We start from the raw sequence: 16,525 nt of genomic DNA on the forward strand, positions 1-16,525 counted from the left end.
GAAACATGCATATTAGGGGCCTACTGGGGGTCATTTTGCAGGGCTCTGGCAGTGCTCCTCCTTGCACAAAGGAGGAGGTAGTGGTCCTGCTGCTGGGTTGTTGCCCTCATACAGCCCCCTCCACGTCTCCTGGTATCTCCTCCATGCTCTGAATACTGTGCTGAGAGACGCAGCAAACCTTCTCACCACGGCTCGCATTGATGTGCCATCCTGGATGAGCTGCACCACCTGAGCAACTTCTGTGGGTTTTAAGGTGACCAAAGGTGACCAAACATCAGCCAGAAAGGATGAGAACAGAGAAATAGTCTGTGGTCACCACCTTCAGAACCACTCCTTTATGGGGGTTGTCTTGCTAATTGCCTCTAATTTCTACCTGTTGTCTGTCCCACCTGCACAACAGCAGGTGAAACTGATTCACCATCAGTGTTGCTTCCTAACTGGACAGGTTGATTTCACAGAAGTGAAACTTGGAGTTACATCGTGTTGGTTAGGAGTTCCCTTTATTTTTTGGAGCAGTATATATATATGTGTGATAATGTGTGTAGATATATGTAGACATAGACTTTACCACAATACTGTATCAATGAAAATGCATAAATGGATAAAAAAGGATAAAAAAATTACTTCCATCCATCTAGCTTTTTGACTTTACATGCAGCAGTCGTTTCGTCTTGATTATGCAATCATCCATTCAATATTTAATACATTCAGATTGAAAAAAATACCACTGCTTTATAAACTATTCACTAAAATTTGGATTGATGGTTGCTAATAATTCAAAGAACTTCAATTGTAAGCTCAATTTTGGTTAACAAAGTTTTCTTATTTTCATTTATTCACTCTGCTGTTTCATCAGTACAAGTTAATGACAATGTTTCGGTTAGGTTCAGCCAAAACTTAAGATCAAGAATTAGGTCTGGCATTAAACCTACTAGGCTAGATTTAAGAGCCAGAGTCATATGGTTAGGAAAAGAAAGTGGTCAGGTTTTTTACCATAAACATTGCTTTTTAAGTAATGTTTGATTGAATATGAGAAAAAAATGGTCAAAAGAAGGTAAACCTTACATTAATAAAATCTGAACAGAAGCTGAGTCTCCTAGACTGAAGTCCTCAATTTTGAGAGAATTTGATATAATCAATAAAATGAAATATTACAATCAGGACGTAAAAGTCATTAACCCATTAAAATCTTATTTAAAGGTGCTCTGAGAGGTTTGGTTGCTGCTGTCTTTAAATAATGGATTAATCAATGTATTTCATAGGAATATCTCTGCCTAAATTTAGAAGCTTGGTGTATTACCAGCAACAAAGTAAGGATGAATTAATATGCAATATAAGGGGATTTAATACTTAAAATGTTCCATGAAAATCGAACAGATTAAGATACTAATAGCTCTTTACTAGAACAAAACATGATAGAAAGAGCAACGGTGTCTTTGTATTTTGCTTTATCATTGTGTGCTCACTGTTTGGTGGAGGGTCTTTGCATTCACCCTCCTCGATCATGACATCATCGATAGCAATATCTCCTTCGACACCAGAGCCTCGAACTCCCTCCATCACCATCTACAGGAAAGAAGAGAGGAACCCCTGAGGAATCAAAAAACACCAAAAACCCACAGACGTGACTGAGCCCCCTCCCTCAAGGATGGATCCCAGACATCCCAAAGCCAGGGTGGGAGGGAGGTGCTCTGAAGGAGGGACCTGGAGCCGGAGCCAGTCTGGTGGACAGCCAGACTTCCGGCAACGTGAGACCCAGGACTGGAGTCGGTCTGGCGGCCGATCAGACGACCAGTGACAAAGGAACCGGCCCACAGACGGCCAGACATCCAGCGACGTGGGAGCCGGCTCGGCGGATGGCCTCATATCCGGCGATGTGGGAGCCGTTTAGTTGGCAGGACCCCCTCCAGAGCAGCAGCGGGAAGAGGTGAGTCCACCCGGGCCCCATGATGAAACCCTTTGTTTACATGCTGCATTTTCGTACCCTTTAAAACGTCAAAAAGTGGCCTATTCTTACCAGTTACAGTTTTGGGCACTAAAAGTGCCCCATGCTTACTTAATTTTGGAACACTTTTAATTGATAAAGAGTGTGCCATATTTACTTGGTTCACTTTGGGGCACTTTTATCGGTTACGAGTGACCCGTGCTTACTTCATTATACTTCATGGTACTTTGGAAAAGAACCAGGCTCCAGGCCCCCTGACTTGGCAACCTCTACCCGCACATAATCACTCCTCCTCGGGCACACACTCCTGTCAGCACTCGCGGGACCTCCGGTTCCCAGCCGATCTATAATTGGACCATCCGCCAAAATGAGTCAAATTTTTTCAATGACGGAAGTGTTCCAAAGTGAACGCTTTGTTTACATGCTTCATTTTCAGACTTTTTAAAATGTCCAAAAAGTGGCCCATTCTTACGACTTCATTTTGGGACACTTTTAACTAATGAAAAGTGTGCCATATTTACTTGCTTCACTTTGGGGCACTTTTATCGGTTCGCTATGGTAAGTTGAATGCATGTGACTAGATAAAGACGGCTGAAAGATATCAAAGACAGCCAAGGGGATCACGACTAAAGGGGTTGAACTACCAAAAGGCACCATAGCAGATGTTCAGGACTGCTACAAATACCTTGGGTATTGCCCACAGGCAAATGGCAACCACGAGAAAGTGAGCCACAACCAGCTACCTACAAAGAGTAAGATAGGTCTTGAAGAGTCAGTTAAATGGAAAGAACAAAGTCAGAGTCATCAACACATACGCACTGTCAGTCATCAGATACCCCAATAGCATAATGAGGAGAAGGAGGAGATAGAAGCTACTGATATCAAGACAAGTTTCACCTTAAGTCCAGCACCATGAAATTGTACTCTAAGCAAAAGGAGGGAGGCAAGAGCCTAGTGAGTGTCAGAGCCACTATCCAGGATGAAACAACGATGATCCTGGAATACATCAGGAAGATGGCCCCCATTGATGAACTACTAAGTGAGTGTCTCGGTAAGCTGAAACCCAGGGGAGGCAAGGAGGAAGAGGAAGAATCATCATGGAAGAATAAGCCTCTACATGGCATGTACGACCTACAGATTGAAGAAGTGGCTGATATTGATAAGTCCTATCAGTGGTTTGAAAAGGCTGGTCTGGGTTAGGGTTAGTACTGAGGCACTGTTCATGGCAGCTCAAGAACAGGCCCTGAGCACAGCAATAGAGGCTGGGATCTACCTCACCAGACAGGACCCCAGGTGTAGTCTGCTCAAAGAGCCCTCTAAGACAGTCCAGTACATAGTAGTGGGGGCATAAGATGCAGGCAGGTACGGCATACATGAAATGCCTTAACGAAGTGGCGGGAATAATGTACAGGAACATCTGTACCGAGTATGGGTTGGAAGTTGCAAAGTCAAAATGGGAGATACCTCTAAAGGTAGTGGAGAATGACAGAGCTAAGATCCTGTGGAACTTCCAGATCCAGACTGATAAACATGTGATAGCTAATCAACTGGACATTGCGGTGGTCGACAAACTACAGAAGAAGGCAGCAGTGACAGATGTAGCAATTTCATGTGACAGCAACATCAAGAAAAATAAACATGAGAAGCTCTAAAAATATCAAGAGCTGAAGGAGGAAGTTTAAAAATGTGGAAAATGAAGGAAACAGTGGTACCAGTGGTATAATCTATCCGTTGATTATGTAATTTAAAAAAATGTCCACTTTTAATTTTTCCCATCAAAGTGAAGAAAGCACTGCAAAGTCTTACATGGATTATATGTCACTTAAATAATAAAGAGCAACAGTTTAAAGTTCAACAAAATGTAATCGTCCATTAAAGTTCCAGTATCTTTAGTTTGTCTAGCATTTGAGTAAATGTATTAGTAACTATCCACCACTAGTTGAATGTACCTGAAAAGATGTTGTTGGGTGAATGTTGACCCTGGCCTGTTGCCAGTGGTCACCTTGATTACCATTCAGGCTCCAGACTGAAGTGTCCTTCACCTTACGACCTTTCTGACGCAAGAAAACGTTCAGAGCTCCTACAGGACAAAGAAACTGTTTTATTAGGGAATTCATGTTATTATCATCTTATGTGTACAGCACCTGAGACAGATGGCATCCTGTTGCATTCTTACCGATGTGTTTCCCATACATGTGGTAATAAAAGGCCAAACAGTAGGTGGGGTTGTTGCTGACTGAGGAAGGAGAGGTGGAACTCTTGGAGTTTATGTTGAAGGTGGGAGACAGCAAACGGGCTTTGTCACCTTCCAGCCTTGGCCTTGATGTCTCAATGTACATATAGAAGCCTAAGAGACCACAACAACAGGGCATGGTTAGACAACAGCTTTGGGCAATAATTAATTCCAAAAGCTCAAATGTCTTTTATTTGACACTATACCAATCACAGGACACAGTTGTGCTGCACTCACCATTTGCAGACTTTTAATGACTTTGAGTGAGACTACTTCACTTAGTGTAACATATTACACTACATTCTGTCAAACCTGACTATTAAAGCAAACCCGATATACCTTCTTGTGATTTTACATGGCTGCATTTTACATGGCTGTAGAAGCATATTTCAGACTACAACGTTGTACCTGACATTCAAACTATACGGGCAGACAGACTGCTGACCAGGACTGCAGTGCTTGTTAACAATAGATGGAGTAATCCTGGATATGTTACTGTGATGGAGCATCTCTGCACTCTGAATTCTAAACTATTTGTTGAGTTTTTCTGCCCATGTTATCTACAGTACCTAGAGTTCAAGTGTGCAGTTTTGTATACCTTTCAGCTTCTGCTGATGCCGAGTGTGATCATCAGCTTAGTTGTCACAAGGCAACAAACAAAACACTTGAACGCATTCATCATACCACCAACTTTCAATCAGTTCACCAACTGCTCTACCAGAGAAAACAAAAGGGTGAATTTATTCTATGTAAATAATAGAAAAGCTCTTTGCCCCTTCTCCATTAAGCAAAGCAGACCATAATCTGGTACATTTCAACTCCACATACACACTCATTATTTAACAGCAAATGAGACCAAAAGAACATTTTGACGAGCTGGTCAAGGTGAGCTGAAAAAATAAAAAAAAAATCTCTGAAGAGGTGCTTTGAGGCCACAGACTGGAATAAACTGTGAGCCACAGGAAAATAGCATCAATGATATGACTGAGTGTATGACAGGCTGTGTCAACAGCACCATCCCCACTAGGACAGTGAGACACTTCCTCAAGTATTAACACCTATGGTACTTTGACATAAATGGATATGATGATCAGATATATTGTGACGGAAACAACCAAGACAGAGTGATAATGTTTAATGTAAATTCACCTTTCTCTCTCGAATGCTCACTCCTGTTTGTTTTATTCAGTAGCTGTTTTCACTCATGAACTACAGGAAAACAGGTCATCAGACTGTGTCCTGGATATGATGTTCACTGTAAAATGAGAAATCTGGTTATTCATATTCCTGAATAGGCTCCATGCCAAAGTGTACCACATCCAGAGCACACTGAAATTATGCTCTGCTACCTTTCTTTATCACGCAATACACCGATATGTAATAGTCAGAGTTGTCATATTTACATTTAACATGTATTGACTGATTTGTAAAGTTATCTCATCCATCAAGTAAAAGGTAGGAAATGATTCCACGCTAAGTGCTAGTAGTTCCTTCTGAGCTGCACAATTAATCTATTGGTTTACTGGAGACAATGGACACAATATACGGATATAATCTTTAACATGAGAGCATAAATTTGTTCTTTTTGTAGATTAATGATTTGCAACATGACAACATGAATATAACATAAATGTTACATGTGATTGGATGGTCTGTTATAGTTAAACTTGCTTGTTAACTTATTATTTAAGTTTAGTCAAAATCGCCCATCTGTGAGGATGACTAACAAAGATGTTATTCAAAGCGCAGTTAGTTATAAGCTCTTTCAAATAATTTCCATTTCTTCCCTTAATTGACATTGGGAATGTGACATCACACACAGATAAAATAGGTGAGCTTGGAGCCCTAACAAGATTGCAGCAATAATATTGGGAAGGCAATATAATTTATTTCACTGAGACAACAACAACTTTAACTCCTCTGTTCCTGCTTTCACACTCTATTGGCAAAGCCTGCATACAGACATTGATCTGTTGGCTGCAAGCTTTTTATATTTTGCCTAATGAGAGTTACCTGCTGATGCTACCATGGCACCATCAGTTAAGCTGTTGTCAAGCTACAAAAACAACTCTCCAGTGCATCCATGGTGATCGCTGAAGATTTCACCCATACTTCTCTCTCTGTTGCACTTTAATTATCTCTTTTTTAATTTTATTCAACAATTATTTTATTCTGAATTGCTATCAATTGATAGCAATCAACTATCTAACTAAATTTTATACAGCAACAATATAGTTTTCCCTTAAGGATTATTAGTAATTCTCAATTGAACTGAATTTAATTATATTGAATTAATTTAATAAGATGATTATTAAATGACAAACTTCTGTTCATTATATTGAAATGTCTCACGTCAACTGCTGGAAAGTTATGCTAAGTGCCATTTTGTATTATTTTCTTACAAATACAAGCAGATGACTTTTAGTGCAAACTGCAGCTACTACAGGATACACTATTTTACATGAATCCATCACATAACTCCCCCTTCACTGAATTGGTGCAAGCAATTGCAAATAGTTGGTTTCAGAGGTTAGCAGGGGAAAGGTCAAAGGCAAAGTTTCAATCAATTATCAATTCTTATTTTTACTTACTTGGCTAATTACAGTAAATTCTGCTTGATTAAGAATAAGGAAAAATAAGTTCCCTCAAGATTGTACTGAGTCAGGAGCTAACTGTGTTGCTACGGAAGTAAATATTGATGAGACACTGTAGGACTGTGATTAGACTGAAGCTTAATTTGTGGTTCTGTTATGTAGTCATATACACTATGTTTTAGGAAGGGCTGGGCAATAAAATGATTATAAAACAGCAATTATATTTAGGTCATTCTTGATGATCAGCATGTGAAATTATCAGTTGATCTACATTTCTACAGCTGCATGAACACTACAGTCCACTAGCTGGCGGTAATGCGCCTTTGAGTTGGGTGCTGACCACCAAGAAAATCCAAAAGAAAAAAAAGAAAAATCATAAAAATAATAAATGACCCACCAGCGGACTGAGGAAGGAAATGTAGGAGAGAATGAGTGTAGCTGAAGAGAGCCACGAAAGCTGCGAGACTGAACTTGCATTATTTATGCAAACTGTCAAAGTAGTTGACAAAAAGGGTCCCACTATGTCAGCGATATGGAAGTGGTTTGGATTCAGTACAAATTATGAAGAACAAATTAATACAATATGCAAACTTTGTCATCGGTTGATGAACGCCTAAAACAGAAAACACAGCTAATATGTTTAATCAACTGGAAAGGTATCACCCCAAGCATAAAAAAGCAGGCCAACAGAGTGGCTGCGTCATACAGCAAAGCATCGTCTCATCATCTATGGCTGCTACCCCGTATAAAAAGCATTCAAAATGAGGCAAAGAGATTACAAGTAGTTTAACAATTCATAGAAATAGGCATGATTTAAATGTAGTGGTCCAGACTTTTATTTGGAATATGTAATTATGTTACGTTTGTGATTATGTTACATTTATAGTTTCTACAAGGGGAGAAAACGTTTTCAGTTACGTTTTGTCTTGTTTTCAGGTCTTGGTTCATTCTTGTCATGTTTTTTCCCGTCACGTTAAGTTTCACTCATGTCAGCTGTTTCTGTTCCACAGCTTTTGTCTTGTTTGTTTAATTCATAGTCTTATGTTCTAATATTTAACTATATTTGTTTTATGTTGTGGTCATTGTTAGTATACTTTTGAAACTGACAGCATTAACAAACTCTATATGCTGCTTATCTATATCGTGATCAAGATTGATCAACATAGAAAATAATATTGTAATATTTTTTGTCATATCACCCAGCCCTAGTTGTCAGTGCTACAAAAAGAATAAATCTTTAAGAATGAGAGATTGAATTGAATACGTAAAGAATGAATAAATAGGAAAATATTTTCAATATTTATTTCCACATAATGTAATTTACTTTATACAATTTAATATTTTTTTTCCATTTTGCTTTTGCTTCTGCTATTTCGTAATTTCTTTTGCTATTATTTCATCTTTCAAAAGATTTGTATTATGTCTATTTTTGTGGATTGCATGTGCCATTTCATTTTGGCTTTATTTTGCTTTTGCTATTACTAGTCTTTTTCATTCAGTTGTTTAATCTTTTCCCTGTCATGTGCAACGACAGTGAACCGTGGACAAGTGTGACTGGGAGGAACTAGGTCCAACCTGAATCCGTGTGGTGGATTGTTGTTGGACCTCTGTTTTAGTCTTGGTTTGTCAATAGCAAACACCATGTTCAATCATAGGAGTGTCCATAAGTGCACCTGGCACCAGGACATTCTTAGTTGCAGAATGATGATTGATCTCTTAATCATATCATCAGACCTGAGAGGAGCTAAGCTGTCATCTGATCACCACCTGGTGGTGAGCTGGATCAAGTGGTGGTGGAGGATGCCAGACACGGCCTGTGCACTTAAGCTTGTAGTGAGTGTGTTGGGAATGTTTGGCAGGCCAGGAACGCCAGTCCAGGAGATCTTCAGCTTCCGTCTCTGGTGATATTCTCCCACTGTGAGGGGACAATTGAGTCAGAGAGGGCCATGCCCTGGGCCTCCATTGCTGAGGTGGCAGTATGGAGCCACCCTAATCCTAATGTGAAGAGACGCATCAGGTTGAAGAGGGAGTCCAACAGACTTTGGCTAGCTTGTGGGACCTTGGAGGCAGTTGACAGACATCAGCAGGTCAAGTGTTATGTTCAAGCAGGTGAAAAAGCAAAAAATTGGTCTTAGGCCATGGCCCTGAGTCATAAAAAGGTGGATTGCTCACTATAGGTTGAAGGTAAGTCACTGGCTCAAATGGAGTAGTTTAAGTTTCTCAGGGTCTTGTTCAAGAGTAAGGGTAGAAAGAAGCAGAAGACTGACAGAAGGATTTGGGCAGTATCTGCAATGATGTACCTTTCTGTTGTGATGAAGAAAGTGCTGAGTTGGAAAACAAAACTAAAAGGCAATACTATTGATTCACCAGTGTTCTATGTTCCAATCCTTACCTATGGACTTGAGCGCTGGGTAGTGACCGAAAGAATGAGATTGCAAATACAAGTGGCGGAAATTAAATTCCTCAAAAGAGAGGGTGAGGAGCTTGGTCATCCATGAGGGGCTCAGAGAGTCACTGCTCCTCTGTATCAAAAGGAGCAACTTGAGGTGGTTCGGGGAATCTGGTGAGGATGCCTTCGAGATGCCTCCCTGGGGAGGTGTTCTGGACACGCCCCACCCGCAAGAGGCAGACTCAGGATGCTGGGAAGACTATATCTCTTTGTTGCCTTAGGAATTACTTTGTGTCTACCTAGATGAGATGGAGGAAATGGCTGTGAAGAGGGAGGTCTAAGATCTCCCCATGACCCAGTCCTGAAGAATGGTAGAAAATGGATGGATGGAGTTCCAGTGGAAGAAACAATAAATGGAAAACAAACTGAGCGAGGGTCACTTGGATCTCCAATCACCAACTGATTTGTGGTCAGACTCAGTCAGGTGGATGGTCTTGTTAGGATTTTTATCAATTCTTCTGGCTGTGGGGATAACTACCAGCCTCAGCAACAAGCAAGAAGAGTAATTTAATGAAGAGAGATAAGGCGGACCTTGGTGTTAGATAAATGCATTCTAAGGTATAACCGTTCTCATAGTGAGTAAAAAGGGATTAGTGACCTTGCTGACTGATCTTTGATTGAGCATTTAGCCTTTCAGTCCTCTGCACTGCATACCCACCAAGCAAATAAGATAATAGTATAATGATAATAGCATATAAATAATAATGTTTAACAATATAATTAATGATTAGACAGTGTACAGTGCAAAAATGAGGACATCTATTTTGCCAATAAGGTGCAACTGATACTTTAAAGAGGCGAAAGTTAACAAAAATGACATATGACAAAGAGAGAAAAGAAAACAAGGTGAGGAACAGTGCATCATAGGAAGTCTGCAAGCTGTCAAGCCCTATATAGGAATGTTTTCAGCCTAATCTTGAAGATCTTGAAGGGTCAAAAGCTACCTGACACATTATTTTTGGGCATTAAGAGGTTCAGTTCGTAAAATATATCTGGGCAATAGAAACACCTTTAATAACTTGATGTTCTGAAGGATAGGAAATTCCTGAACAGCCTTCGTTCTCTAAGCGTCAACTTACAGTGTGAAGAAATGTATTGGCAGCATTGACTGTGGCAACTGCAGTGGGGTAAAAACAGTTCTTTAGTCTGTTTGTCTTTATTTTTATAATTCGGTACCATCTCCGTGATGGAAGCAGTTCAAAGATTGGGTGTCCAGGGTGAGAAATGTCCTTTATGATGTTATTTAACTTTTTGAGGCACCGGGAACTGTGCAGCTCCTCCAGTGTGGTGAGAGGGCAGCCGGCGACCTTCTGTGCGGTTTTAATGACCCCCTGAAGTGCTGTCCTCTGGGCCACTGTGCAGATGCTGTACCACACACATATACAGTATGTCTGGTTGCTCTCAATGGACCACCAATAAAAGGACACCAGCAGTCTCTGGGAGATGTTTTTCCTCAGAACCATCAGGAAGTGCAGTCTCAGCTGCTAGCAGCTCCGAGGTGTTCATGCCCCAGGTCAGGTCCTCCTCAAGGTGAACTCCCAGGAAGCAGAGGTCCACCACCCTTTCCACACCATCCCGTTGATGTATAGTGGAAGGATATCCGTTTTCTTCCTCCTGAAATTGATGATGACCTGTTTTGTTTTGGAGGTGTTGAGGAGCAGATTGTTCTCCCTGCACCATACTGTCAGCCACTCCGTCTCCTCCCTTTCGGTGGTTTCACTCCCTCCCAGAGACTAATCCCACCACTGTGGTGTCATCAGCGTATTTGACTATGGTGTTGCTGTGATGGCTGGAGGTGCAGTCGTGGATGTACAGGGTGTAGAGTAAAGGGCTTAGCACACAGCCCTGTGGGGAGCCAGTGCTGAGGCTCAGGGCTGTGGATGTCTGTGGGCAAATTGTCATCGTCTGACTTCGACCAGACAGGAAGCTCCAGATCCATGTACAGGTGGAATGTGGAAGACCCAAGTCCATCAGTTTTCCCACTAGTTTATGGGGGAGGATGATGTCAAATGCAGAGCTGAAGTCCACAAAGACCAGCCGCACGTAGGTGGTAGCTAGCTGCTCTCGGTGGGACAACACAGCATGGAGGGCTGTGACTACTGCATCTTCTGTGGATTTGTTCTCCCTGCATGCAAACGGGTGTGGGTCATAAGTTGGTGGGAGAAGTGAGGTGATATGATCCTGTACCAGTTTTTCAAAGCACTTCATCACCACTGGTGTGAGTGCAACTGGCCGGTAGTCATTGAGACTGGTGATGTGGGGTTTTTCTTGGGCAGGGGGATTATGATGGAGGACTTCAGGCAGGGTGGGAAAGGGGACTGGGACAGTGACCGGTTTAAAATCCTGGTGAAGACTCCAGCCACTTGGTCTGCGCAGTCCTTCGTCACACGTCCGGAGACAGGTCAGATCCAGCAGCCTTCCTCGAGTTTGGGCTTTCCCTTCAATCCTCCTCCTGCAGTCTAACTTGGCCTCTTTGATGCCTCTCCTCAGGTTAGCTCAGGCCACGCTGTACAGAGGTGAAGGCGATGTTCCTCTTCTTCATGGATGTACCTTCTGGTTAGTCCATGGCTTCTGGTTGGGGTAGACCCGGATGTGCTTGTCTACAGTGACAGTGTCTATGCAGTTCTTAATGTAACAGAGAACACCATCTGTGAACACCTCCAGGTCTGGATGTTCAAAGAGCAGTTGGTCCTGTTGAAACAGTCCTGTAGCTGCCGAGAGGCACCATCAGGCCAGGTTTTTACAGTCTTTGTGATGGTAAGGGGGACATATGCAGGGACATGTGATCAAACTGGCCTAGCTTGTAGCCTAGCTTGATGTTGTCCAGCATACTGGTTCCTTTAGTCACACACCTATGTTGTTTATGTTTATGCATTTGGCAGACAGGGGTAAGGGGGTCCTGTCTGAGGACCCCTACTAGAGGTAGTACCTTTCATGCAGGGGATTTGAACCCAGGTCACCCACATGAAAGGTGGCAATCTTATCAGTGTCAGGATACATGCTCTGATGATTGCTTAGCATTAGTGTCCAGTGGAATGTAAATAGCAGTTATCATGACCACGGTAAACTCCCTCAGGAGATAGATGGGCCTGCATTTAACAGTCACAGATTCCAGGTCTGGGGAGAGTTGGCTGTCACCAGTCACTGCATTAGTACACTAGTTGTTGCTGACATAAGCACAGAGCTCCCCTCCTCTGTCCTGACCTCAAGTCCCTTGTCCTGTCATGACACTGTGCTGTGTAGCCTGTTAGCTTGATAGCAGAGTCCAGGATGAATTTAGAAGAGTAACCTCCCTGATCTGAAACTGAGTGGTGTTTTCTTATTGGACGTCTGTGCGAGTTTGGCTTAAGCCAAATGGCAATAATTGATTTTTTTATTTTTTTTTAGTCATATCAATCAATCAATCAACATTTACTTATATAGCACCTTACAACAACCAGAGATTGACCAAAGTGTTTCACAATTCCAGAAATAGATTTAAAATAGATTACATACGACACAAGACCACATCAATAAGGTGAGCCACAGCTTCAGTGAAAAGCCAGTTTAAATAAGTATGTTTTTAATTTGGCTTTGAACTGAGGTCGGTCAGTGGTGGTACATAAATCAGAGGGCAATGTATTCCAAAATTTCGGACCTGCCACTGCAAAAGATCGGTCACTCCACTGCTTACACCTGGACCGGGGAACCTCCAGTAGATGTTGACCAGCAGAGCGGAGAGCTCTGCCAGATTGGTGAAGCCTCAGGCTTTCACTTATGTAGGGGGGTGCAAGGCCATTAACTGCGTTGAAAACAAATAAAAAAGTTTTAAACTGGATCCTAAGTTTTACAGATAGCCAGTGGAGGGAGTAAAGTACAGGTGTGATGTGGTCATGTTTACGGGTGTTAGTCATAGTCATATCATAAAACTTGTGGTCAGAACTTCCATTGCTGCTTCCAGATGCTGTGGCCGGAGTGATCATTGGTACATGTCATAGCTGCAAATGGAGGAGCTGGTTGTAGAGACCAGCAGTGAGGGAAGCTGTCAATATGGAGAAGGAAGCCTTTTGGGTTTGGTTGTCCACGGGATACCTTGTGGTCATCAACTGACAGGGTAACAGACCTTCAGCAGGTAGTGGGGAAAAGTTCAGAGAGGCAGTTGCTTTTCACAGGAACTATTGCAAATACCCAGTACATAGGTAGAAATAACAGATTGGTGAATTGTATGTTTTAATCAACGAAGACTCATACATTAAACTACTGATGCATCAACAATGCATAATTGATATTTTGTAATATCAAAGATAAAATTTCAACATAGATTTGTCAGAGGCAACACTGGCTGAAGATCTAGGGATATGTAGTGTCATGGATAAGGACTGTTACAAAACTTGTAATGCACATCAGCGAAAAAAAGTTCCTTGAGATAGTCTAGATATGAGAATGTAAAGTACACCAACTGGATGACAAGATCTCAATTGCTGCGGCAGCAAAGTTTGACATGGAAAGGAATGTTGGAATTCACTGGGATATTAATTGGACTAAAAGTGTTGATATTGGACCCTTTAATGTGTTGTATCATACCTATAATTAAGGGTACAGTGAAGAAAGCTCTCAGTTTGATGGTTGGGCAGTATCCACAGGGAGCAGCATCTCGAAATTACAATTTAGAAGTGTTATATTCAAAACCAAGACACTGAAGTAGAGTGACAATTAGTATCAGTGTGAAATTCTGCTACTTCTATAAACTAACAGCCCACATACTCTCTGTTCATATTTAAATGTATTTAAATGGAACTGCAGTTACGAGCTTCTAATAATATTATATGTAATTATCATATCAAAGGTTCGTTTTATATAGTCCAGATATATTATTTTTTCATTTAGCACTAGCTATTGCTAACAGCTTAGGTTGTAAAGACGGTATAAACCAACTTCTAAGAAGTTATTGCCGTTACTTTTTTAAATAATGCCATTATTGATATGCCATTACTTTAACTGAATGCTCACTAGTTGAATGGTGAAGTTCTGTAATTTGGATAACCCTCAGAAGTGTGGTTAAGGTGTGTTTTTGGCACACCAGTCCTCACCTCACTCTTGTTGCTACATTAAAAGCTATGTAAAGCTCTCAATATGCTAATTTTGCATTATTGGCTTCCTAATAAAGATGTAGGTCTCCAAGTAGTACAGTAGTAGTTGCTCACCAGGAAGGGAGGTGGGTGGATGGAGTGAGTAGCTGCTCACTCTGCCCCCTCAAACAGACTTGTCTCTGCAGAGATGTTTCAGTAGGGGTGAGAGATCGGCCATTGTGCTTAAACCAAGAGATTTTTACCAAAGCCTATCTTATTAATTTCAGTAAGATCAGGAATTTGTATCAATTTGTTATAAAAAAGCACAATATATAATTGTCAAGATTGTAATGGATTGGAAGGGTATACAGAGATAAGTGTAAATGTGGAAATGACCATTGCAACTAAATAGAAACTCCCATAGAACATTTTCCAATTAAAGTAAATAGAAATGTATTTGAATGTTTGTATTGCATATGTGGAGAATAGTCTTAAGAGGAAAGGCTTGTAGGAAGAGGAGGAGACAGATTCTCCCTTCGGGAGTGTAAGGAGAAAAGTTCTTATCAAAGCCAGTCTCTCAGTCACATGAGACCCATATCAGTTTGCCTTCAGAGTGAATAAGTCTACAGAAAATGCCACAAAGACTGATACTGCTCTGTCCCACCTCAAACATAAGGATGCTCTTCATGAACTTCAGCTTTTAAGACAGTTGGTCCATAAAAGCTCACAGATTTAGGTATTTTGTTCTCCATCAGACCAGTGACTTCCTTACTGCCCTCTAACAATCAGACTAGGCCCACACATCTCAACCATCTTGACACTCAGCACTTGTGTCACACAAGACTGTGTGTTGAGCCTCCTTTGCTAAACCCATGACTACATCCCCATCCATCCTTTCAACGCCATCATCAAGTTTATAGATGACACAACAGTCATTGGACTTAATTCAGTAGGAGACGAGACCGCCTACATGTAAGGAGTCCTGAAACTAGTGCTCAGAGACAAACTTACCCTTACATCCTCAAAGACAGAAGAGCTCAGCATAGATCAGAACACACTACACATCCTTGAAGACAGAGTGGAAAGAGTCCTTTCCTTCCTTGGTACATACATTGCATACATTACAAGTCTTTTCAACCACCAACACCAAGCAACAATCAGGAAGGAAAGGCAGACACTATTCTGAGGATCCTCAGCAAAAAACTCCTGCAGTAGAAGCATCTCATGGTTTTTAATTGATGCTCAATAAATTAGGCTGTTATAATAGTTCAAATTAGTAGCGCAGGCTTACTTTGGATTCCCAAAACAAGGAGTTATTGAGGACAGTTACCCAGGACAGTCAAACGCATCAAACCATTCCTCTTTATGTGTTCCTCTTTATTGTTAATAACCTCAGTCAATAACAATGAAGAAAATGTCAGAAACACATACACAAAAAATTGACATTTATTGTACATTTCAACTTGTAAAATGAGATTGTAAAACATGCAACCAAAAAGCCTTTCCTGGTTGCAGCTAACTGTATTATCAATCAGTTTGGTAACATATTATGTACTTGCAAAACCTAATCTGACACCATAAAAAATCCCAAGACAGACATTTTCAAGGGTTCATGGCAAAGTGTGCGTGTTAGTTAAGGACACAGACAGAAAAACTGGGTGGTGCTATTACTTTTAAAAACATAGCACTTTCTGTCCTCTTGCCTTTGTTCAACCAGATATACAGATTTCTTATTTATCTGTAAAAGGCAGACTTTTTACCCTTATTGTACGTCCATTCAAATATGGTTTCAGTATCGTCAAGAGTTGCTTATCGTTAAACATTTGTTAAACCAAAAAAGCTCCTATGTTCTTTCTTTAAGGCTTGTTTTAATAGATGACCAATTATAAAAAAATATAGATATAACTGTTTAAGACCTCATAACATGAACCTTGATACTAATTAACAGAAACATCAGGTCTATTGCTGTTGTAAGAGCAGCACGTAATTATGAGCTATGAAAAGAACAACTCTCACAGCAAAGAGGGCTCAGAACAGGCTGGAGTGGTAAAGAACTAAATGTTTCTGATCGCTTGTATTTGAAGAAATCACTGATCAAACTGAAGATTTAGCTGGTTAATCCTGGAGGCACAGAGAACACTGAACTAAATGCTTTTCTTCTCATTAAATACCTGCCTTGACTAAGGTTTATAAAATCTAAACTCAACATCAGTGTCCACTGAAGTGTGGGTTCATTTGACCAGATTAACATTAAAT

General features: G+C 40.9%; 1 protein-coding gene across 3 annotated transcripts in view; it reads right to left on the minus strand.

Moving 5' to 3' along the window:
- The window catches only part of mdga2a (MAM domain containing glycosylphosphatidylinositol anchor 2a), a 90,526-nt gene that overhangs the window by 5,471 nt on the left and 68,530 nt on the right, over positions 1–16,525 (minus strand). For 2 of the 3 annotated variants that reach the window (XR_011907713.1, XM_072365669.1), the window contains exons 14-16: positions 4,122–4,292; positions 3,895–4,025; positions 1,467–1,566 (exon numbers count right to left, since the gene is read on the minus strand). Coding sequence is in view for 1 of the 3 variants with exons in the window: in XM_072365669.1 (XP_072221770.1) it covers positions 1,467–1,566; positions 3,895–4,025; positions 4,122–4,292 (402 nt within the window). In the remaining 2 variants the exon portion in view is untranslated. Of the gene's footprint in view, positions 1–1,466; positions 1,567–3,894; positions 4,026–4,121; positions 4,293–5,327; positions 5,434–16,525 lie in introns of those variants that run through there. The other variant, XR_011907714.1, reaches the window with a different exon arrangement.

This window comes from Leuresthes tenuis, unplaced genomic scaffold (genome assembly GCF_036924035.1).
Source record: "Leuresthes tenuis unplaced genomic scaffold, fLeuTen1.0.hap1 SCAF_15, whole genome shotgun sequence".
NCBI classification, from domain to species: domain Eukaryota; kingdom Metazoa; phylum Chordata; class Actinopteri; order Atheriniformes; family Atherinopsidae; genus Leuresthes; species Leuresthes tenuis.